We start from the raw sequence: 24256 nt of genomic DNA on the forward strand, positions 1-24256 counted from the left end.
GAAATGGGCCACAGGACTTTGCTCCTCGTGAAAGAACCCCAGCACACACACAGACTGCTGCTAACTGGTTTTATTAGAAAATACCCAAAATAGACAAAATGGTTACACAAAAGACAGAGCAGGCACCCCTGAGCCATACACCCTGGGAATATGTAAACGCCCCCCCCTCTGCCTGCAACTGCCTGGAGAAGGCAGGGATGTGCCGTGAGGAGCGTGCAGGCACGGGGCCAGCGGGGTAAAGGCACTTCAGCAGGGCCAGTGGGCAGTGGCACTGTCCCCTTAGCCCCTCACCCCAGCATCTCCAGTTCTCAGAGCCCCGGGTCCCCGCTGCCCACAGGCTCCTGGGGACAGAGCTACCCCCTCTGCCCCCCTCCCCCCATACCTGTATCAGGCACAGGACAAGTCTCTAAGTCAAACAGCAGGGGGTGAACAATCAACTGATTGTCAGAAACAACACTAAAAACTCACGTATAAAAAGAACAGCTTGGGCCAAGCCAGCCCTTTGAGAACAAGGAATCACTGCATAGTTTGAGGCAATGAGTGCAGTAAGAGGAACTCAATATATTAATCAAATACAAACGCACTGTACAAAACGCTTTTTTTTTTTTTTTATAAAACCTGTTCACAAAAATAGTGCAAAACGTCGGGCACCAGCAGGGCTGGCGTTTGGAATGACAAACTTTGGTTGAAGAGGGGCAGGACCAGGCCTGCCCTCATGGTGCTGGGGAGGGCTGGCGGGGCAGGCAGCAAACTCCAGGAGGGCTTTGGCCAGAGGCAGGGCAAGGAGGGGAGCGAGCTGGACAAGGCGCTCACAGAGGGCTGCATTCAATGCTACAGGGAGAGGTGAACGGCAAAAGCAAGGACATGTTAATGCACCAGAGAGGCTGCAGCAGGACTCGGGGGAAGCAGGGGACCCTCTGCTGCTCTGCCTGCGGCTAGAGCTTCCTGGCCGAGGGGAGCCCAGGGGCACGAGGGGCTCCGAGCCCCTCCAGGCACGTAGGGTTTGTGCAAGTGCTGTATTCGATTCCAGTAAGAAGTACCGTCAGGCTCAGGCAGCAGGGAGAGGAGAAAGAGCTCCCGAGCCCCCACTGGCCCCTTAAGTGAGGCGGATCCCAAGCACTTGTTCCAGTTCCTGCCGACGCTGCTGGACCTAGAGGAGGCGAGGGTGGGCAGTTAGGGAAAGAGGCTTGGGACAGCCCCCCCCTCCCCTTCTGCCCCCTCATTTCAGCCCATGGGAGCACCCCAACCCGGTGCAGAGCCCACCTTGGCGAAGATGTGTCTGCCCACAGCCTCCTGAGCCCAGGGTTGCTGGTAAAACTCAGCTCGCCGCTCCTCTTCGGGGTTCCCAATCACATCCGTTATGATCTGCGCAAAGCAAAGCACAGGGGAGAGAGGGTGAGCACCGCAGGTGGCTCCCTCCTGGACTCTCAGCTGGCCCATCCCTGAAATCTTACTTTGAGGTCCCTCCTCTGGGATTTGATCCATTCCTGGATGAAGTCCTGCGGGTTGTTGCTGAAGCTCAGCATGAAATCACGCTGTGTCTTCAGCTGGTTGATGGATTCGATGGTCTCGTGGATCTAGAAAGGGCAGGAGATGAGAGACAGCTGTGGGTGACCGGGTGGGAGCTGGGGTCATGCAAAGTCCCCCTAAACATGACACAGCTCAGGGGGCAGCCCCAGGAGACCCGAGCTGCTCCCTGCCTGCAGCTCTGGGGGCTCCAGGAGAGGGGGGATCCCGCACCTTGGCATCCAGGGAGGCGATCTCCTGCTGGTTGGTGGTGGAAGCCAGGAAGTTGCTCATCTGAGCTTTCAGGGGGTCATCCACCTCCACGTCGATGTCATAGCAGGCCGTCTTCTTCTGGTCGTTGGGGTCCACGCTGGGAGGAGGCAGTGTGTTGGGGCGGGGGGAGGCTTCCTCAGCCTCCACCCTGCCACGGGGGGGGGATCCACCCCTCCAGGAGGAACACAAGTACCCCGCTGACTGTCCCAAGGAGCCCCCAGTGTTTGTCTGATCCTTCCCAAGTGCTCACTGCTGCCTGGAGCTCGAGGCTGCGTGGCACCAAGGGATGCTGTGCCCCATTGGGGCGGTACCCCCCTTCCTCCTGGCAGCCCACCCCCAGGAGTAGTGCTCGGCACCTCCCCACACCCCTACCTGATGGTGTGGTTGATGATGATGGGATCCGGGTGCTGCAGGAGCCCTGCCAGCTTCATGGGGATCTCAGAGAAGCGCATGCGGACACAGTTAAAGATCTGGAGGGGCAGAGCAGAGTGTTTAGCTCCCGATGTCAGGGGCTTCTTCTACCCAGCATGAAAAGGGCCAGGCAGGAGCAGGGACTCCCCCAGCCCCAGCTGGTGCATGGCAAGCTGACAGATGCACACCAGAGCATGCTTTTTCCGACCTGTACAGGTAGGAAGGGTGCTCTCCTCCCGGCAAGGCCCCAGGTGAGTCGTGCTGCTACAGCAGGGCAGGGGCACCCACGAGGCATGCCAAGGAGGGGTACGGACTGACCTGACGGAAGTAGCGGTTGCAGTTGATGTATTCCTTCTCGTGACTGTCCTGCAGCTTGTTGTGCTTGATGTAGAGCCAGAGCGCCTGCATGATGCTGGCACGGGTCTGGGTGTGCACCCCCAGCAGGCGAGCCAGGCGAGGGTCCAGTTTGTACTGTGGTGGCTGCAGGGACAGCACACATGGGATTAGAGAGAGGAGGGGGTGGCACGTGGAAGGGCCCTCCTTCAGGCAGTGCCCCACACAGCCCTTGTGTCATTGCAGGCTGTGAGGGCCATGCCTGGACCTCTCTCTGCTCCTTTTTATCTCCACTGTGCCCCACACCAAATAACCCCAGAGCATTGCAATAGCTTCATGAGGCTCTTGCCCCAGCCCAGGCTCCTCTAACTGCTCCAGATGAGCCATGCTGGCGGGGGGGGGGGGCGCAGCTCTCACACAACCCCCAGCACCTACCTGGTGATCCAGCATGAGCAGCAGGGTGCACTTCACATTGACATCACCAGGACGCTTCACTTGGAAGCCATCAGTCTCCTGGGTCGTGGGCAGTCGGTGCCACTGCGAGAGAGCAAGGGGTGACTCTTCAAGCAAGCCAAGCACTAACAGGACCCAGGAGATGACGGAGCCAGTGCCTGGGCTCTGTGCAGGCAGGCACACAGCCTGGACCCTCCGTGCCCCACCCGGCAGTCCCTGGGAGTCCAACCCATCCACCCAGGGAGCCAACTTGGTCCTGTGGACACCGGCATGCTTCAGCCCAGAGATGGCTGTAGGCAGTTTGGGTGGACTGCTTGCTTAACAGCCCAAGCACGTGATACCAAAGGCTCAAACAGCTCCTGGGGTGCTGCTTCACCCACCGCAGGGGCTGGATGTCTCAGCTGCTCTCACAAGCCATCCCGCATGTGATGGGGATTCACCTTCACCAAGGGGGCACCACCGCAAAAATGGGTGCTTCCCACAGGAACAGCATGAGCTGCGTGCAGGGCAAGCCTGCATCAGGCAGAAGCACCCACAGAAGACCTGATCCCACCTACGGGGTATCATCACCTGTGTCTGGCCCCAGATTCACAAATGTCTTGGGGGCCTGGGACTGCCTGCAAGTCATACATCAGAGCCACATCCTTGCTGCAGCCTGACACCTCTCGGCTCCAGCTGTGGACTTCCAGGTGTGAGGGGGTTAAGAGCCAACCCTGGGGCAGCCAGGAGCTGCAGCCTGCTGCTGGGAGCTGTCCAGGTGAGAGGGGGAGGGCTGGCCATGCCGGGCTGCCAGCCAGCCCCGCAGAACTGAAAGCTGCAGCCTGGAATGCGCAGCAGTGTGGTCCCTGGGGAGGGCTCGGCACTGCTCCCCTGCATACACAGCACCACAAGAGCTGCCTCTCCACCCCAAAGAATCCAGTGAACCTTGCTGATGCTGGGCTGGGGAGCTGAGCACCTGCAAGGGAAGTGGCAGGACCATCTCCCCTCTCCCATTGCATCAACCAGTTCTCCCCATCCTGCCTAGGGCACAGAGGCAGCCCTGCAACACAGCCAGGCACACCTCACCTCCACCAGATGGTTGTCTGGCCCGTACAGCTCTTTGTCCAGCTCGATGACGAGGCTCTTGAAAAAGGAGGAGAACTTCCTCTTCTGCTTGCTTGGCTGCAAAACAGAGCATGAGGCTTGGCCTGACACTGCCAACCACGGAGGGCCCCAGCCCAAATCACCTCCTCCAGCACCCAGGGAGCCAAATGCATTGCAGCTTGGCTCTCAGCACAGAGCACTGTGAAACCAGCACAGCCTTCCTACCACTCCTGGTTCATCCCTGCCCATATCCTTACGTCCTCCAGCAGTTTGCCCTCCACACGTAGCTCCCAGGAGGCCACACGCTCACCACCCTCCCCTTCTTCTTTGGCTGGGGTGAAAGTGTTGGAGATGTAAATCCTCAGCTTCCGCTTTTGCTGTGGAATAGGAAAACAAAGAGGGGGACACTTGGAGCAAAAGGGTGGCTAGCAGCACCCGTCTCGCAGTCTCCTACCTCCACCCCCCCCCCCAGCTGCTAGCTGCTCTGCTCCATCACGCACCGTCAGCGGTTTCTTAATGGCCTCCTGAATCTCCATCCTCTTCCGAGCGATGGTTTGGTCCAGCTTGCGCTCAAAGGCAAGGAGGTCCATGTAGGCCTGGGATTCTGGGACCAGCTCCCGGATCTGTCAAGTGGAAGCAGTCAGTCAGGATGGTGCTGCAGCCCCCACATCCAACCCCAGCAACTCCATCAGCACCAGGTGGACATACCAAGGAGTAACCAAGTGGTGGGCCTGGCACAATTTGTCACTTCAAACCATTTCTCACTTCAAACAAAGACTACAGCCTTGCAAAGCTCTCCCCAGATCACAGAGCTGTACTGTTTGGAATTTGTCCCCATGCCAGACGGCCTGCCCTGGGTCACAGGCAGGTAACTGAACTCTGTGCTGTCAAGAGACCCCCAGAAGAGAAGCTCTGGAGTGACCTGGAGTCTCCACCCTAAGCCACTTCTGCTTCTTGCTTGCCCAAAGTCCTGCTTATCCAACCTGTGCACGCCCTGCTACACTCTCCTGCTTCCCCACAGGATGAGACAGAAATCTTCCAGGCCAGTTTGGGACTGAGCAGAAGCAGTGAGCAAGCAGAACCACGGCCCAGTGCAAACACGATCATCCTCCCATGGGGACCTCCTCACTCCAACATCACCTTGCACTGAGGTGACACTCACCCTCTGTGGCAGGACCTTGTCAGCCATCTTCCTCCTTTTCACCCTGCAAGACGCATGGACAGAAAAAATAAATAAATAACCCTATAGCAATTGCAGGACACCGTGGGTCTTGCTGCCTGCCTTGTCTTGGGGGCCACTGCCCAGAGCCTGGTGGCTCTTTTGGCCACTTCCAGGCATGATGCATGGAGATAGGCTCTGGGGAGGTGTCACCATGTCAATGCCAGCTGCATGCCATGAGCACTGTTCGGTCTGAGGCAGGTTCCAGGCTCCTGATGCAGCAAACAGCACAATCTGAGGGAGTAAGTTGCCTGTCAAGGCTGCTCTAGGGGACTGTCACTTGGAGTTGCAGGAAGGGGATGAAGAAAGTCTGTAAGAGTATCTAGAGTACATGCACTTGGAGCAAGTGGATAAGAGATTAGATCCCTGTGGGCAAGCCAAGGCAACTGCAGAGGGGGAGGTGTGGGAGCTCTATACCATCAGCAGGGAAAGAAACCTAGACCCTGGGCCCATTTTGCTGTGCAGCTCCCAGAAACAAGGAGAAATACACAGGAAAATGCTGTCGTCTTCTGCCCCATTTCTTGCTCAGATGTGTAGAGTCCAGCATGGGGAGAGTTTCATTTCCCTTGGCAGCGTCTAAACCAACAGGGCAGGAAATGTGGCATCAATGCTGCCATCTGGAGGTGTCCCAGGATTTGGCCACTAAGGGCTGGCAGGTCCTGGCCCACCACCCCACAGCCAGCTGGGAACAAGGAAGCTCGGCTGGGCTCCGTGCACAACCCTGAGCTCCCCGGCCGTGCATGGCTGATCCCACACAGCTGTGGCCTTATCCGGCTGCTGCTGTCCTCGTTCAGCAGGTGAGGATGCCTCTGCCCCTCGTCCTTAGTCCCCAAATTGCTCTGGAGCACTAAATGGATGTGCAGCCCTGGCACAGAGACCGTGACTCCCTGCGAAAGAATCAAAAAGCCCTGCTGTGCAGCAAGGGCAGGGAGCAGGACCTGCACATCTGTTAGGACAGAGGGGCCCTGAGAAACAGCCTCCAGTGACCAAGAAACCCTTGTGGAAACAGGATCAGGCAAAGCAGCCTCATAAACAAGCAAGGAGCTGCTGGCAGAGCCCCACGGCACAGAGACCAGCCCAAGCAGTCACACTGAGACCGCAGCCCTGTGGAGCATCCCTGCAGTTTGCTGCCCCCATCAACGCCGCTTGGGAGCAGCCTGCCTCGTGCCAGGACTGGGAATGAGCATCCAGCTGCATCTGCTCCTGCCAGGAACAGCACACCCTCCCTTGAGAAGGGGGAAAGACTCTGAGGAGCCGGTGCTGAAGGCAACAAATGCAGCGAGGCTTTTTGGCTACTGGTGCTCATAGCGAGGGGAAGCCGCAGACCAAGTGATCTGTCCCCCAAGACCACCCGCCGCTACCATTACGCGTCCCAGCACCAAGCTCTGGCAGCTCTCCTGCTGCAGGGGGTTGAGCCATGCTGTGGGTTTTGGTGGAGCAAAGCAACCAGGAGGCAGCAGGTCAACCCCCCCGACTCCAGCCTGGCTGCGGGTGCTCCCGCGCCACCTCTTACCCTCTCCGCTGGCTGGCCATCGGCGGCTGTGACTGGGGGGCCAGCAGACGCTTCCTGAACGGGTCCATCATCGACTGCGGCAGGCCAGGTCTCAGCGGGGAGGCTGCTCCATACGGGGGTGTTCCCGGTGGGCCCACCTGCAGCCCCGCCATGGGCATCCGGCCACCTGGAGGCATCCCAGGGCGCTGGTGGGGGAGAGAGGAGAAGGGGCGTTAAACATGGGCCCTTAACCAGGGCAAGGGCATCAGGACCAGCAGCCGTAATTCCTCCAGGAAGAGAAAGAGGAAAGCAGGAGGAGGAGCTGACCACAGGGGCCTCACCCCGAGGATGGATGCAGGGCCGGGGACACCCAGTGTGCTGGCAGGTGTGGAGCCAAGCCACTGCTGTGCTCCTCCCCACGCTGAGAGGGACATCGGACCTGTGGTGGCGCAGAGCTGACACCCCAGGGACTGCTGACGGCAGCATGGGTTGAGCGGTGGGTTTGTCTCTGGGGCTGGTGGATGTTCCTCCTGGTAGCACCCCTTCCTAACAGCCTGGGCATGAGGCCGATGTGCAGGGCAGAGGCTGAGCTCTGGGGATGGGGACGTCCCCTGCATGCAGGGGATGGAGGCGAGGGCTCATCCCCACCAGCACTCCAGCTCCTGCTGCACCCTTTCCCCTCCAGGCACCCAGAAGGGGCATTTACAAGCCCCAGTGTAATGTTGAACCACTTCTGCAAGGAGTCCTGACCTGGGGCAGCACCCACAGCCCCTTGGCCAGCACCAGCACTGCCAGCTTGTGGGTGCCACTGTCTCTGCACCACGCGCAGCCCCCGGGCACTTGACAAACGGTCACAGCACCCCCCTGCTGCCTGCCTCTACCCTGCCTCTACCTGCTCCAGCATGCTTTGCTGGCGCCCTGAGCCAAAACCCTCATGGGATCCTTTGATCCTCCAGCTCCCCATTGGTGAGCCTGGGAAAGCCACTGAGCCAGCAGAACAGCATTTCTCCCCTGCCACAGGCTCCTCGACATGCCAAGACAATCCCCGTGGCTCCTCTCCCGCCTTTGCTTCTGACCTGCATCCTGAGGACAGAATTGAGGCTTCGGTGAAGAAGAGCTAACGAAGCTGCCTCGTTACCCTGAAGGGGCCAGGAGCCCGGCAAGGACAGCTCAGCTGCAGGCAATGCTGCAGGCTGACGAGTTTATCTACGTGCAGGTATTAATTGCGGTGCAAACCCGGTGTGAGACCCCCACTGGCAGCCTGCCTGGCCTCAGCAGGGTTTTCAGGCAGGCTCAGAGCCATGGCAGGCAGTCAGAGCCCAAACCCACTCACCTCCTTGCTGGTGTGGCTGAAAAAACAGTACATGGAAGAGCTCAAGGAGCAAGAACGGCTCTTCCTCCAGAACCACGAGCATCTCTGCAAATGCCAAACCCAGCTGGAAATCCCCAAAATACCAGCCTTAGCATCGAGAAGTGTCTCACAGCTGGAAATCCAAGCAGCAGCAGGCCAGGAAGTGGCAGGATCAGGACTCCACGCTGGGTTTCAAAAATACACACACAAAGCCTGTTGCACAACCATATGCTGCTTTCACCTTTGCTCAGCTTGCCTTTGAAGCTGCACCTACAGCTCCACAGCTCACCAACCTGCCTGCGCTACAAGGCAAAAGCTTTTTCCTAACAGCCCCCAGATGTTTTTCTCCCTTTGATCAGCCACATTTGGGCAATGACTTGTGACGAGCAGGACTGCACAGGCGTTGTCTGTGTAGTCCTGCTCACTGCAGCTCATTGCCCGGGGCTGTTCAGCAGTGCAGCACAGCTACTGGAGGACCGTGCTCTGGGAACTGTGCTGACTTGCCTGCGAGGGCTTCTGAAGAACAAGCGAGCCAGGAAAAGGGGCTGTGAAACTTAGATTAATTAGATTAAAATTAATTAGATTAAAAAAAATAAATAAATAGGGAAACCCCCAGAAAAGGGGGCCAAGGCTACATGCAGACACTCTGCGGTCACCCGTGACACTGTGTCTAAGAGCCCCAGAGCCACCAGCAGCATGGAGAAGACAAATGGCCACCAAGGAAACACCTGGGTGTTGCTCCAGCACCAGCAGCCCATGCAGAAAACCATCTGCGGTGCCACAGTGAAACCAGGGTTTCGCAGGTTCCCTGCACGTAGCTTGACACAGCTGCAGGACAAGGACCCCTTGCGCAAGCCCATGGCTGGGGCAAACACTGCTGGCAGCTTTCTGGAGCAGCTAGGAGACGACACGGCCACAAGCAGCTCCTGTTCCCCTGGCACTGACACCAGGCCCTGAGGTTCCTGTGTCACTCCCTGGGTCACGTTGCTGAATCCATCCCTGAAATGAGCGATACGGGGTCTGTCTGAAATGAACTGAGGTCTTCAACAGCTCCACAGAGGGGTAACACCTGCAAGGCTCCCACGCGCCTGTCTGCTTGTGGGGAGGCCACAGACTGCTCAGAACCATGTCGGCCAGGAGAGAGGCAGCACAAGGACGAGCGGACCTGTCGTACTGCAGACATGGACATCCCTTCCACAGACGACCGAGGACCATCAGCCTCAGTGAAGCTGCCTGTGGAGCGAGCCCCTTGTGGACCTGCATTTGATCATTTTGACAAGCACCACAGGGAAGGCAGAATCCTCCGCGTATGTTTTCTTCTCTGTTTACCCGTAAGATTTGCAAGGAGCAGATGGAGAAGTCTCTCAGCAAAGCAGCGCAGCCCCTGCTGTGTCCAGCCAGCACCGCCTGGGGCCACCAGCCCCCTCGCCTGAAGGCTGCAGGCTCCTGGCACGCAAACACAGCGCAGCCTTAAAAAGCTCTGGTTAAGCTGTTAAGCAGCATTACAGCCCCAGCGGGGTGAAGCCTCCAGCACCCTTCGGAAGCCCTGGAAATTAGCAGGATGCAGGAGGGTTTAAATTCAGGAACTTTTATTAGAGCAGCTCAAATTGAGACCTTCCTCACACCCTTCATGGCTAATGGAGCAGGCTTGGGGGCTCCATCCACCCCTCTTCATCCGGGCAGCGCTCTGCCCCTGCCCCTTCCAGACACCTCCTCGTCCTCCCCTCTCTGTCCCACCACCGCCTCCTCCTCCTGCCAGCAGGGCGGACAAAGGGCAAAATCTCGCAAGCTCCGCTCCAAGGAACGAGCTGGATGGCATCCAGCCCTCCCCGTGGAGAATGAGTAGAGCCATTTGGAAATGGGACAGAAAACAGCTTGTTTCTGCTCCCTGCCAAAGCTGAAAGAACGAACGGGGCTGGCTGCAGTGCCGTGGTTCATCCCAGGTCAGCGTGCAGGCCTCTTGCATTCGGGGAGCTCTGTTTAGAGTCAGCTTCAATTGGATCTAGCGGGGGCTGGAATGCCTCTCGATGGACATTTGGTTGCATGGTAGGAGCCTCCCAGCTTGCCAAAAACCTCTTCTTGAGGAAGGGCAGGCCAGAAATCAGATGCTGGTAGCAGAAAGGGAAAAACAAGGGGAAAAATAAACTGAAGGATGGATCTGTGAGAAGGCAGGCTTGGGAGCGAGTTGGAAGAAAAGCTGCAATTCAGAGAACAGCTCCAGAGTCTCTCTGTCCTCCCTCTGAGAGCATGGATCTTCCCTGCAGCCCCCCAAGGAGGGGGAAGCTCTTCCCAGGCACAGCACAAACAAAAAGGACCATCTGCATCGAAAACAAGAGCTCGCCCATCCCACCGCGCCTCTCGTCAGGAATGTGAGTGGAGCACGCGCTCCCGAGGGCCACCACGTGAAGGACACGTGCGTGCGAGAGGGCTGAGACACCCCGAGCCCCCGCGGCTTCCTGCTGATTCCCCAAAACACAGCCTCGAGAAGCGCTCATAAACACGCCAGCCGACCGGCCTTTCCTGACACACATCCCGTTTTGGCTCTGCACAGAAAGGAGCGTTCACTCTTTGCACACACTGAGGCTCAGGGAGGGAAAGCCCACGTGCATCCTCACCCGGGGCTCTGGAAGCAGAGTCTGGAGTGGCGCCAGGGGACGGCTCTTCCTGCGAGCTCCTCCAGCTTCCCATTGTGCCACAGGCAAAAAGCAAATCCTGCTCGGACAGGATCCCAGCTCTGCATCGGGCTGGGCTCACAGACAGCTCAAGCACCCCAAACCATGGCTCGGGATGAACCATGGCCCTGCAGCATGCCTCCAAAGGCTGCTGTGTCTCTGTTCATTCTTATCCATGAGCAAATCCCTCCTGGGAGGGTGCCAGGAAGAGCCTGGGTTAGCATCGGCAGCAACCTTCAGCAGCAAGGCGTTACTGCCACCGAGGTGCCGCTGCTCACTGCGAGCTCTCGCACAGCACCTTGCTCCCAGCCAGCTCTGAGCCACGGGCAGGCTGCTGCAGCGAGGCAGCTCGCGATGCTTGGAAGATCGGCCGCGTTTCAGGAGTCGGAGTCTCCGCTAAAAACTGTAGGCGAGGCAGTAGTAAATGAAAGGAAGAACGGCAAAGCAACAGGCAACAAAACCGAGCAGACTGAGGACATGTGCTGGCAATGCGTCAAGCACCAGCCGAAATATTCGGGTCCTGACAAACCTGCCTGTCTGGGGCCTCACATCCGCAGCCACAGATGTTCCAGGTCAGAGGCTCCGGCTGCCACGAGCCGTGCAGGCTGCGCTGCTCATGTCAGGACCCAGGCAGCAGCTCCGCTGCCCTTGGCACGAGCACGCCGGGCTTGTACACTGCGACACGCGGGCTCGGGGGGAAAGGCCATGCTAGTGAAGTTTTCTCCGCAGCTTCCATGCTACAGGGACTTGGCGAGCACACAGACGTGATGCGCGTGTTATGGCCTGGGACTTTCACCTCGTGCCAACGTCCTGCATTTGCCCTCCCTGAAGGGTAGGGCAATGAGGGCAGGACAGGGGGAGAAGGAGACCAGAAACAAAGAGCGACCTGAAGAAAAGAGGCTGCAGCAGGCAGAGAAAGGGAGAAGGCAAGGGATTTAAATGATAACACAGGTGTTAACGCAAGCAGGAACAAGGAAGAAAGGTGTTTGGTTCCCACTTGAAAGAAAAACTGCGGTAGCCTCGGTAAGGCAGCAGGGAGGCACCCATGGGAAGAGCAGTGCCTGGCACAAAACACGGCTCAAATGTCCAGGGAGCAGAGCTGAGAGCCCCCGAACAGAGGAAGACGGAGCAAGGGCCTTCAGCACCGAGTTCTGGAGACGCTTTCCACTGAGCAGAACCTCACTGCCACGTCTCCACAGGAGAAACAAAGGGTGCTCCGGCCTCTGTGGTTGCCCGCCTCCCTCTTGCCCCGAGAGGAGAGCATTTCTCTGCTTTGTATCATCACTTAAATTAACGGGATGCTCAGCCTCTGATGAAACCTGCCTTGGAAACCGTCTCCCCCGGGAAGGGTGGGTCACGCAGCCGGGCACGAGGCTGGTCCCTGCTTTGTGTCGCAGCTCCAGCCCCAGCCATCGTGCCCGAGCTGCCTCTGAGCCGGCCCCGCTCACCCACCGAGCTGGAAGCCCACTTTCCTCCTCCACAGCGTGGATCCAGTGGATCTGCAGACCGCAAGCCCCAAGCCCTGCCCTGGCCATCCAGAGCCCCACTCCACGAGGAATCAAAGCAGGTGAGCCTCCTGGCTCCTCCGAAATCAATTCGTTAGCAGTTGTTTGGATTGCAACAGCCTTTCCGTCCCATGGAAATGGGATTCCTTCTTGTCAGCAAGTGCCAATGAAACCCTTTTAACATGGCACTTCACTAACTCTGCTTTTTGCCACTGATTTGTGCCAGTAAAGCAAAAGCACATGCATTCAAGGCCAGAGCACCATTTTGCACAACCCTTTCCCCACTGCACAACCCGTGTTAAAGAAGAGCTGTGTCACAGAGCCAAGCCTGCTCCCTACCACAGCGTCAATCTCATATCTTGGGAGAAATCTCCCGAGCCTGAAACTTGCACCACAATGAACACAAGTAACTCCTGTTGAATTTACACAAACCTGTGTGTCGGAATGCGGGCAGCTGCCACCAAGCAGCCCATCACCCGTTCCCTGAGCACGCTCCTGAAAATCCCTCTCCTTTCTGCTCTGGAAACATCAGCTCCCACTGGTGCCAGAGGGAGTTGTCCTCTTGAATTCCCTCCTTGAGCTGCTAGCGAATAACCAGACGTGCCAGGATGTCAGAGGATTAGCGTATGTTTAATAATCCACTGATTAAGAAGCCCCTAAGCACTCACTGACATACATGAGGGCTGCTGTGTTTTCTAGAGGCCGAATAATGGACAAAGTTCTTTGTCACACCAGGGCATAACAGAGCAGAAGGGGCCTGAGTCACTCGCTACCCCCGTAGAGGTCCCGCGGGTATGGCAGGGCTGACCGCTCAGCAGGGAGGAGCTGCTTTCCACCGCCTGGAAATTGCAAAACAAAGGCCAGACCGTATTGATTAGACCCGCTGTCCCCTCCCGCTGCAAGGCAACCGCCAGCAAGCAGCCAGCCAGACACAGCCCATGGCCAGGCACAGCCCACGCTGCTCGCTGCCGCCCTGTGCGATGTGGATTTCCCGAAGGCAGCAGCGCAGCGCCATATGCTCAGTCCCACCCTACCCCATCCACACGCTTCCAGCACCTGCTCTGAGCACAGCATTTTGGCTGGCACAGGGGGAAAACAAGCATATGTTCTCCCGTTTACCCGCAGTGGAGTGGCAAGCGATGCCCGGCAGGATTTTGCACCCTGCTGCAAGGCAAACCCTCGGGATCTTGCCTGGCCCTCGAGCCTTTGAGTCGAGTTACAGCCGATGCACGCCTGGATTGGTCTTGGCTGCGCCATCTCAGTTTTCACTTTTCGGCTTCCCGGGTTGTTTCCTCATTTTCTGTTAGCAAGGTTTACAAGTTGGAAATTCCCTTGGCTTCATCGATTTCTTAAGTTTTAACGCGTGCAAACAACGCGGCAGCGCTGGAGGAGGCAATCGGCAGTGGTTGAGAACACGTTGCACAACTGGGCTCCTCCATTTCCAGCCCGTCTGCAAGACTCTGCTGTGCACCACAACCAAAATAATCGCCCCGCGTGCATGAGCGAACCAACAGGCAAGCTGCGCACGCAGGGGGAGGCTGAAAACGAGCGTCAGACAAAATCTCTCTCTTACAAAACACTTGCAGGCAGAAGGAAGAGCAGTTTCTGTGGCTTCTCCAGGACTGCCGATCGGATTTCCTTTCCCAGCCCTTGCCTGTCCCCATTTTTTCCCCTATTATTTGCCAGCACCTGCATCAGCACCTCTCCAGCTTCTTCCTGAAATCACCCATCTCACGTTTGCAACGGTCGCCTCTACGTTTGCAACAGACGCAGGCGAACGGCTTCCCGGGCACGAAACGTGCAGCGGGGGCACGGCCAAGCAGCCGGAGTGCAGCACGGCTCCTGCAGCTCGCGCCTCCCGGGGGGCTTCTCCCATTGCCAGCGGCCCCCGAGGGTGCAGGATGGGGCCCCCCCGTCCCCACACGCTGCCGCAGGGCCGCTGGCTTCACCTCCCACAACTTTGTTGGGAATTGCCAAGCGCTCACGGCGCAGTGCGGGCGCTGCTGAGGAGCCAGGCCTGGTAAACCCGCGGCCACCCCGCAGCGCCTTGGGCTTTTTCGGGCCCGGGGGGGGGGGGGGGGGGGGCAGGGGGGCACCTGCCCTGAGCCAAGCCCGGGGGGGCTGTGCTGGGGGGCTCAGGCCGGGTCCGGGCCGGGTGCCGGGAGGGGCACACGGGGGGACGGAGCTCCAGGACCGCCCCCCCCCGGCCCAGCCACAGCTCACGAGGCCTCCGAGCCCCACAGCCCCCCCCCGGCCCCAACACCCTCAGGGCTCCCCGAGCCCCCTCAGGGCCCTCCCCGGCCCCTCCCGCCCGTCCCCCGGCCCCCCTCAGGACCCCCTCAGGACCCCCCGGCCCCCCTCCGGTCGCCCCCACCTGGTACTGCGCGGCCGCGGGCCCCATGGGCCGGTATCCCGGAGCCGCAGCGGTTGCCGGAGCCGGGCTGGGGCCTCTCAGGATGCCGGGCCCGGGCCCGGGGGGCGGCGGGGCGGCGGGGGCGGCGGGCGGCAGGGGGCTGAGCGGGAAGGCGCCGCGGGCGGCCATGGCGGGGCCTGAGGGGAGCGGGGGGGGAGCGGGGGGGGATGCGGCCCCGCCCGCGCTGCGATCGGAAGCGGCGGCGGCGGCGGCGGCCGGGCTGCAGGCAGCGCGCGGCGCCCGCTGGCTCCGCCCCCCGAGCAGGCTCCGCCCCCACAGCGAGCCCCGCCCCCGGGAGCCCCGCCCCGCTCATGGCCCCGCCCCCCAGGGCTGAGCGCTGAGCCCAAAGGGCGGGCAACGGGAGGGGGAGGGGGAGGGGGAGTGAGTGTGGGTGTGTGAGTGAGAGAGTGAGTGTGTGTGGGTGTGTGTGACTGTGAATGTGTAGAATCATAGAATCATAGAATATCCTGTGTTGGAAGGGACCCTTAAGGATCATCCAACTCTTGACACCGCACAGGTCTACCCAAAAGTTCAGACCATGTGACTAAGTGCACGGTCCAATCTCTTCTTAAATTCAATCAGGCTCGGTGCAGTGACCACTTCCCTGGGGAGCCTGTTCCAGTGTGCAACCACTCTCTCTGTGAAGAACCCCCTCCTGATGTCCAGCCTAAACTTCCCCTGCCTCAGCTTAACCCCGTTCCCGCGGGTCCTGTCGCTGGTGTTAATGGAGAAAAGGTCTCCTGCCTCTCGACACCCCCTTACGAGGAAGTTGTAGACTGCGATGAGGTCTCCTCTCAGCCTCCTCTTCTCCAGGCTGAACAGGCCCAGTGCCCTCAGCCGTTCCTCGTACGTCTTCCCCTCCAGGCCTTTCACCATCTTCGTAGCCCTCCTCTGGACACTCTCCAACAGTTTCATGTCCTTTTTATACTGTGGTGCCCAGAACTGCACACAGTACTCGAGGTGAGGCCGCACCAGCGCAGAGTAGAGCGGGACAATCACCTCCCTTGACCTACACACACACACACTCACCTTGTGAGTGTGTGTGTGTGTGAGTGTGTGTAGGTGCGTTGTGTGAATGTGTCAGTGTGTACATGTGTTGTGTCAGTGGCAAAGGCTGCGTGTGGCAGTGGGCGCTGGGCGACCCCAGGCACAGCCATGTGGGCGAGGGCTGTGCCGCACAAGACCTGCAGCACCGGGGCCTGCGGTGCTCCAGCCCCTGCAGCCGCCGGTGCCAGCACACGTGCAAGCGGCCCCACTGGGCCTGCTGTGTGCCAAGTATTTGGCCGCGGCCCCCGTTCCCCTCAGCCCCCATCTGAGCCAGTGTGCACTGCACGGTGCGGAGCAGCCCTAGGTCTGCCTCCGTCTGCGTCTCCCTGTCCCGGCCCCGGGGGCTTCCCCATACCTGCTCAGGTGTCCGCCGAGGCTTGCTCCCTTCTCCTTTTCTCCTTTTTTCCCCTTCCTTTCCCTCCTTTCTGTCCCCGGGGGTAGCTGTCCCCTGGTCACCATCCCTCCTGGCCCTCCAGACGCACCCCTTTTTGCCCACACGGGGTGTGGTGGGGAAAGCAGCGGCCAGGACATCCCACAGATGGGATGCAAAAGGCTTTTTATCTTCTAGCACTGGATTAGGAGTAATAAAGTGGATGTTTAACAGACCTTTCAGCTGGAACTGCAAGTGAAAATGGGCACCCTGAGGGGGACGGGGCCTTCTGGCAGCTCCAGCATGCTGTGATGGGCCTTGCTGCTCAGCACAGGGTGGCCAAAAAATCCCAGTGTTCACGTGGGGGTGTTCATTGTTGTCTCTTTTTTCTCTTTTCCATCCCATGCTGCGAGGCTGCTGCTTGTCGCTACCCTGCAGCTTGTGGGGTCAGGGCTGACCCTGAGCTGCTTTGTGGCTGTGCCGTGAGGAGTCCCCGGAGGGGCTCATATGGGGAGATGTGGAAATGCTGCCAAGTGCCCTGCTGTGGGTCTGCTTACCCAGAAATCAGGCCCCACGAGCAGGGTGTCCCCTTTGAGCTTTGCTTCATGATCACTAGATGGAGCAAAGCACTAAAAAAGTGAGTCTGCCTGTTAAATTACATCTCCTGCATCACTGCTATTTGAGTTCGTCCTTGCGGTAGACCCCGACATCTGGAAGAAATGGGGATGAAAGGAGGTTTGGGGGCACTTTGTGCTCCCTGCTTGGGGCTGTCCTTGCCTGGGTCTCACTCTGCCTCCCTGCCTGCGTGCTTCCACCACATGCACCATTATTAAAATCTGTGTCTTCCCTTTGGAAGGGCTGACACTTAATTAAGCAGAACACGAAGCCCTGCTCCAGTGGCAATTATAGAGCCGCTAATAACCCTTAATGAAATCCCATGAAAGGCTGAAATACCAATCGACACAAACCGCATTAGCTCTCTGAAACGAACCCCGTGTTTATCAGCGGTGACACGTGGAGCCAAGCCATGCTCAGGGACTGTGCTCCCTGCCTGGGAGTTCTCCCCCCATGACACCCCCTCTGGGCCAGCTTCGTAACCTCAGTGCAGATTGGGTTGCTGTCTGCCATCCCGCTGAGTCTGCCACCAGCCTTTGGGCAGGTTTTTCAGGATTTCAGGGCAATTCAGGTGCCATGTAGTTACGGTCATAGAATCATAGAATATGCCGAGTTGGAAGGGACCCGTAAGGATCATCAAGTCCAACTCCTGGCACCGCACAGGTCTATCCAAAAATTTAGACCATGTGACTAAGTGCACAGCCCAATAGCTTCTTAAATTCAGACAGGCTTGGTGCAGTGACTACTTCCCTGGGGAGCCTGTTCCAGTGTGCAACCACCCTCTCAGTGAAGAACCTCTTCCTGATGGCCAGCCTAAAGTTCCCCTGCCTCAGCGTAACACTGTTCCCGCGGGTCCTATCACTGGTGATTAAGGAGAATAGGTCCGTGCCTGCCCCTCCACTCCCCCTCTCGAGGAAGCTGTAGGCTGCAATGAGGTCTCCCCTCAGCCTCCTCTTTTCCAAGCTGCACAGGCCAAGTGACCTCAGCTGCTCCTCATACATCTTCCTCTCTAGGCCCTTCACCATCTTCGTCGCTCTCCTCTGGACACTCTCCAACAGTTTTACATCCATTTTGTACTGTGGTGCCCAGAACTGCACACAGTCCATTTGGTGAAGGCACTGGGAGCAGCAAGAATGATACTGAGGTTCCTTTCCAGCACCTTCAGCAGTGTCCAGGCACTGTGGCATGGGCAAAATCCATCTGAAGGTGACAGCAAAGCCTCTTTATATCTCTGCTATCAGTGAAGAGCTTCCTGCCAGCACACTCCATACAAATAAGTCAGCAGAGGATCCTTTCAGCCCTTTCCCTCTTCTACAGGGCTTGACCTCAGTGGGACTTTGTCTCATTTCTGGTGGCTTCTTAGCTCAATGGGATGGCAGCAATGCTGGGTTTTGATTTTCCTACCCTGTTTCACAATGGGCCACACTAGGCACCAGTTTCCTTTCTCGTAGGAATGCCATGCTCCTGGGCTCAGAGCTGCTTTTCCTGCTCATTGGTAGGAAAGAAACCTGAGACAGAAATATCACTTATTTTTTTGTTGTCTTTTTTTTTTTTTTTGTCTTTTTTTTTTTTTTTGTTGTTGTCTTTGCTGAAATGTAAGAGATGCCACTAAAACCACATAAACTTGGGGAAATAAGGTAGATAAGCAAAAAGCTTACAATGAAGAAATGGCAGCACAACAGCAATTTAATTTGTCTGCATGTACGCTCTGCAATGCAGTCAGTAGGTACAAGGTGTTCTGCTGTGATGCTGCAGGGCCCTTGTACAAACTACGGGCTTGCGGGGAAAGAAGGCGAGGATTGGGAGGATTACAACTTTATTGCTTTTCCAGTGCATTTTTTTGTTTCTGTTGTTTTACCGTGAGCACACAGAAATCCCCAGGGCTTGGAGCTGAGCACTGACAGCTGAATGACCTTCTGCAAGTTGCTCCTTTTCCCTTTTTCTCCCACCTTTTCCACACGGTTGCAGTGGTAAATGCTCCATCCCAGCCGGTCTGGTGCCCCCTATATGGGACAGAGGCTGCTGATACATCATGGCCTTGCTAAGCAGAGCCAGGCTGCATGGGTACATCTCCTGGGGGTTTCCAGGCCCATGGTGGGTGCACTTTGCAATCATTTTATTGTTTGAGAGATCCTGCAGCTTGATTGCTACTTCCCTGCTTCAATTCATCTCCAGAGGGAAAATCCTGCTTTCCTTTTCCCCTTAGTGCTAGAAGTGCCAAGGGAGCTGATGGGATATGGGGTGCTTGCAGCAAGCTCTGCTCAGAGAACTGACAAGGAGCCCTTTGGCTTTGGGCAAGGAGCCTTTGGCTTTGGGCAAACTCTGGTACCCTCCCAGCCCCACACCACCTCCTTTCATTACTCTGACACTAGTTTGATTTCCCCCTGTGACATTTTCTGAGGTGTGGAAGCCCCAGCGCTTACTTTGCTGGAGTTCCTCTTCAAATTTTGAACTTTTCCACTATCCCACCAGGTGCCAGATCATTAGCACAGGGTCAAAGCGCAGAGGATGCTGATTAAAAGACTTTCTCCTTGCTGACTAGGAGCAAATGTAATTATCCCAGCTTCTTTTCCTATCCTGTGGCACAAGCTGATGCCTAATTAGTGAGGCCCTGTTCATCAGCACAGACGAGGCTCGGTGCTGCTCTGGATGGGCTGCCTGTTAGCACAGACTACGGGGAACTTCCTCTCTGGATGAAAAGTCAGGAGCATCCTTTGCATATCTTTCAATTAAACCTCCCTTTCTGGAGGTCAGCACAGTCCCTTGAGGCAGATATGATTAACATATAAATTGCAAATCCATGCCAGTGGCCAATTTGTGCCTTTGAGGATGGAAGTGAGATATTTAGCTTATCACTGCCACACTCTTGGGAGATGGAAAGACAGGCAGGGGTGGCGGAGGAAGGCAGCAGGCAGAAATATCGTTTAGTGAGCAGCCTTGGTCATGTCAAAGAAAGGCCAAGATGACTGCACAAGTCTCTAAAAATATCCAGATTTTGCAAATTCTACCAATTTTATTTCTTGGAGGACTGAAGCAGTTTGTCTGTTACAAGCCATAGACCCACTCTGGACTGACGACAAAGGGCCCTTTGTGTGGGTATCCCCCAAGCAGGACACGAACACGAGCTCTGACAAAGCAGCAAGGCTGTGCAGGCTGACGTCCCCAGGCTGATGTCTCCAGCAAATGGAGAACCTGCCTTTGCTTGGCCAGGAGGAAAAGGAGCCTTCCAAGCCCAGCAGGTCATTTATTTATTTATTTGTTTGTTTGTTTATTTTTTAGTTCAGCCCACTCTGATATTTGAGCACCTATTCTCCAACACAAGAAATAGCCCCTTCCCAGCTCACGAGGAGGTCCTACCTTTAGGACACTTGGTGAAGACCACATTAGACCTTTTTCTTGGACACCTCCTGCAGGTGTAGGTCTCCCAGCTGGGAGCCTGAGGCTCTCGTCTCTCCCTGGTACGGTGATTTCTGAAGTCCTAAGCTGGGTGTCACCACTCAACCTCCCTTCTCTTGCCACAGAGAAGAGCTGGAACAGCTCAGCCAGCTAAAGGGCTGACTGTGCTGAGAAGGGTCCCCTTGCTAGGACAGAGTGGCAAACCCTACTCTCAGGGCTGCAGACATAGTTTTCATACCTTTTGCTTTCTCCCAGTATTAGCAATCCTCTGCTTCATCTGATCCAGACTTGAGCTGATGACTTCCAGCCTGAGCTGAGGAGCAGGGAGCTCACTGCTTTTTCACTGATAGCTCCGGGAACTGAAGCAGAAGAGGGAGATGTGGATGGAGGAAGAATGACAACAACTAAATCATCCTTCCAAGCTGATTAGTGCAGAGCATGTTGGAGTCAGGCTTGAGAGAGCTGGAAAAGGTTTCCAGCTAAGGGCTTTTTTTCTTATCTTTCAACATTGTTTTTCTCATCCTCCAGAGGTTCCCCAGCTCCCAAAACATGGCAGCGTTGGAGATGGGGCTGCAGCATTTCCCAGCCTGCGAGGATATTTGTAGAGGGAGCAGAAAGTTTTGCATGAACCTCTGGGAAGATCTTTGCTGTTTGGGTGGCATACAGGTTGCGTCTGTCAAAAAAATGACAGAAACCACAATTGGGTTGGATCCCACATCTTCCACCACATCACCATATGTGCAAGAAGAAACCAAAGAGAGGGGCCACAGCCCTCTCCCGCCATGCGTGGGACCACGCCATCGCCAGGTAAGACCCTGCAGGGCTGCATCCTCAGCCTCCAGCCACGTGCATTTTGCAGGTGGCTGGGTACAAGCCTGCTCTGCTGTGCTCTGAGCCCTGCCATTTGTTTGTTAGGGATGATTTCCCCTCCTGGCTGTAGGGCCATGGGCTTTGTGGTGCCCCTCCACATCTCAGGGCTCCACAGCCTGAGCTGGCTGCTGCTAGAAGTCTCCTAGCCACGCAGGTGCTGTGGCTCAGGGGTCACCGACTCCCCCACTCAAGCAAGTGTGCTTCTCATTTTGGAAGGAAACCTTTCTTTTTAGGTGATTCTCGAGCTGGCTGCTGCAAAACCTCCATCTAGCCACGAGTGCCTGTAAGCACATACCTGCCCTAATCCATCCTGGCTCCATCTGGGTCCAGCCCAGAGACAGCCCTGCCCACAACACACATAACCAGGATTTGAATTATCAACCAGAGAACCAGGTTTTAAATTATTTACCCGTGCAGGGAAGGCTTCCCTGTCAGGAAGGGTTTAAACTGATGATGGGAAGATGACTCCAGTTTAACCTTCTCCAAGCTGTAATGAGATTTAGTTTGTCATGTTACTGCACAGTCGTTGTTCAGTGGATGTTAGCTTTCAGGCTGACTCTGGAGCCTATCAAACTCCATCCCTGCTAAAGGGTTTTGAGATGGGCTTGGGATGGGTCACACTGCCTGGAGGCTGGGGACAGTTGCTCTTGGTCTCCTCTGTCCCCGTGCATTGGGTGGCAAAGGCTGGGCTCGTCAGGCAGCTCAGCCACTGTGGGATGGAGCTGGCACAAATCCCTTGTTTTGCAGCACATCTCAGCCAAGAAGCTTTGAGAGTATCAGCTTAAAACCACTTGTTAATGCTGAAAATTTCATATACCCAGAGCTGGGAAGCTGCACCCCTGCTGGCAGGTGAGACAGGTCCCCCAGCAGAGCCCCAGCATTATTTCCAGCCCCATCGCTTCCCCCTATGCCTCTCCAGCAGTGGTGGGCTGCCCCACAGTGCTCCATCTGCATAGGCAGTGACCCCAAGCTACCCCCACCTTCCTAGGCAGCTGGTATTTAAACAGATTAAATCTCTCTCTTTTTCTTTCTTTCCTTTTTTTTTTTTTTTTTTAATCCCTTCATGGGATAGCATTAGGTCAGGAGCATGCTGGAGGTGCTGATCCCAGTGGAAAACCTCCTCTCCCCTCTTCCCAAAACCACCCGTTGCCACTGGAGGGACTTGGCATCAGCATCAGCCCCTCCATAAACACTTCGTCCTTGGGCACAAGAGGGCACTGAAACACCACCACGATGGGATGGTTTATATATGCAAATGGAGCTGCTGCAGCCGTAAAGACCCTTCTGCACCTTCCCTGGCTGCGCACAGGGGGGGTGAGCAGACACATCTGAAGGATGCCCCTGTCTTGCACCCTGACATGCATGCCCGTGTTGCACCCTTACCATTAAACTGCATCATTTTAGGAGCCAGCACTTCACCCTGTGTGAGCAGAGCTGTATTTCTGGGCCTCGGACATCATCGCTTCCTGGGACACCCAGCGAAGCAAGAGCAACAATATCCCTTCTGCTTCGCTCTTGCTCAACTCTAACACCTGCTCTGTGCTTGCAAAACCAAAGAGCACCTTCGTCTGCTGGGACTGGAGCAGGTGGAAATCACGCATCTGTGCTCTGCAAACCGAAGAACGCTTAATTGATATTAATCTAATCAATGCAAATCATATTAGCTCTCCTGGAAACACTAGGTCTTTACCAATAGCGGCACTGACTATTCTATATAAATCAAATTTACCAGCCTATAAACATTAGTACATCCCACAGACATATTCACCCTCATAAAAACATCAATTGCTGCCTGACTATATTAGTGGAAATAAATTACAGAACTTTATCTCTCTACCATGATTATGGGCAAAACCACATAAAAGAGACACTTGGAAGATGCTTTTGTGTTGATTGTTACAGAAGCTGCTGATGCTGTTCTGCTTCTTCAAACCACTATGAATTGCATATAATTAAGGGATTTGAAAACCTTTGATGACTAAACGATAAAAATGCCCTCTCTGCAAACCCTGAAGCACCTGTGTGAGCAATTTTGTGCAGGTGAGGAGAATAAAACCAACTTATTAAGCATCTCACGTTGGAAGGGGAATATAGGATAGATTCTTTTATGTTGCTCCTCCAGTGAAGGATGAACAGGAGAAAATGTCTGATGGGGAGGGGGGGGGGGGAAGGAGAGAGTTTGTGCTATTCAGCTCCTCAGAAAGATGGTTGTGAGGTGACTTTATTCCAGTGTGAGCATCTCTAGAGCAGCCAGTGTCCAGTGGAAAAAGACACAGGAGGAAACTGGATGAGAAACAAGGCTTGTGCTTCAAGCAGGCAGGGAGATTAACCATGCGAGCAAAGCTCTTAGGGCGGGTTTTCCTGCAGAGACTTGAAGGTTTTTGGAGAGATGTTTCATTCCCATGTGAATTATTGGGGAACTGGAGGAGATGGAGTGGCCTTAGCTGCCAAGAGGGTTGGTCCCAATGACTGAACATCAGATGCTCATGTGAACCTGTGGCCGGAGGAACGAAGGGTTACATGGGAAATCAAAGCCTTCAAAGCCACAGGATGTGTCTGCAGGTGTCCCCATGCAAGGGACAAGCTGTACCTTCCCCAGACCCTCCAGGGTACCCGTGGGTCTCAAACCACATTTCTCTCACCACATCCTTTGTCTGATTCTTCTTCCCTCCTTGGTGCTGGTCCCCTGGTTGGTTTAATATGCTCTGCAGCAGATGAGCCTGGGGACACATTCTCCTTAAGTGCTGACCAGCTTGTCGGCTTCTCTGCTAGTTTCCCACCCCGTAGGGTGTTGCCGGCTGTCCTGTGTCTGTCTTTCCTTCCTGAGCAGGGTTTTGCCATCCATTTTATCCTATATTCAGGCCGGGTGACAGGGCGGTGCTTGCTCCCATCAGGCGGGAGTTAGAGCAAGTCTCCCATTTTTCTGCACCTCTCTGCTCTTTTTATGGAGGCCTTATCCTCCCAGGCTGTCTCAGGTATGTGGTAGTCCCGTTACCATAGTAATATCTCACTGTCGTGCAGTCTTCAGTGCTCTCATCCCGATAACGGCCCTGCACAGGAGAGCAGTGCTGCTGTCCCCCTGATGCTTGCAGTGGAGGTGGGCACTGGGACAAAAAAATTTAAGTGAGGTGGGGACCGAGAAGCCTCTGGAAGTCCCGCAGACCTGGTGTGGTTGCCTAGGTGGTGGCCAAGTGGCCAGGTCTTCTGGGGACCTTCCCTGGCTGCCCGTCTTCACCCTGTCTTGGGT

The 24256-nt window shown here is 56.2% G+C and overlaps 1 protein-coding gene and 2 long non-coding RNA genes across 3 annotated transcripts; 1 reads left to right on the forward strand and 2 right to left on the reverse strand.

The window, feature by feature from the left end:
• Positions 1-55: 55 nt before the first annotated feature.
• On the reverse strand, positions 56-14868 carry SMARCD2 (SWI/SNF related BAF chromatin remodeling complex subunit D2). The gene is made up of 13 exons (XM_027445228.3): positions 14673-14868; positions 6792-6976; positions 5222-5264; positions 4560-4682; positions 4317-4436; positions 4042-4137; positions 2959-3060; positions 2509-2670; positions 2152-2249; positions 1741-1876; positions 1455-1577; positions 1264-1365; positions 56-1150 (listed from the first exon to the last, which is right to left on the reverse strand). Exons 1-13 carry the CDS (start codon positions 14838-14840, stop codon positions 1097-1099), a joined length of 1512 nt encoding a protein of 503 aa, XP_027301029.2. The 5' UTR covers positions 14841-14868; the 3' UTR covers positions 56-1096.
• On the reverse strand, positions 11984-13981 carry LOC139999636 (uncharacterized). Its single transcript, XR_011805137.1, has 2 exons — positions 13490-13981; positions 11984-13137 (listed from the first exon to the last, which is right to left on the reverse strand). It is a non-coding gene; the product is annotated as an uncharacterized lncRNA (long non-coding RNA).
• Positions 14869-20689: 5821 nt separating the features above from the next.
• Positions 20690-22970, forward strand: LOC119714061 (uncharacterized). The gene is made up of 2 exons (XR_005261226.2): positions 20690-20946; positions 22082-22970. It is a non-coding gene; the product is annotated as an uncharacterized lncRNA (long non-coding RNA).
• The last annotated feature ends 1286 nt before the right edge of the window (positions 22971-24256 follow it).

Source organism: Anas platyrhynchos, chromosome 28 (genome assembly GCF_047663525.1).
Source record: "Anas platyrhynchos isolate ZD024472 breed Pekin duck chromosome 28, IASCAAS_PekinDuck_T2T, whole genome shotgun sequence".
Taxonomy (NCBI): Eukaryota; Metazoa; Chordata; class Aves; order Anseriformes; family Anatidae; genus Anas; species Anas platyrhynchos.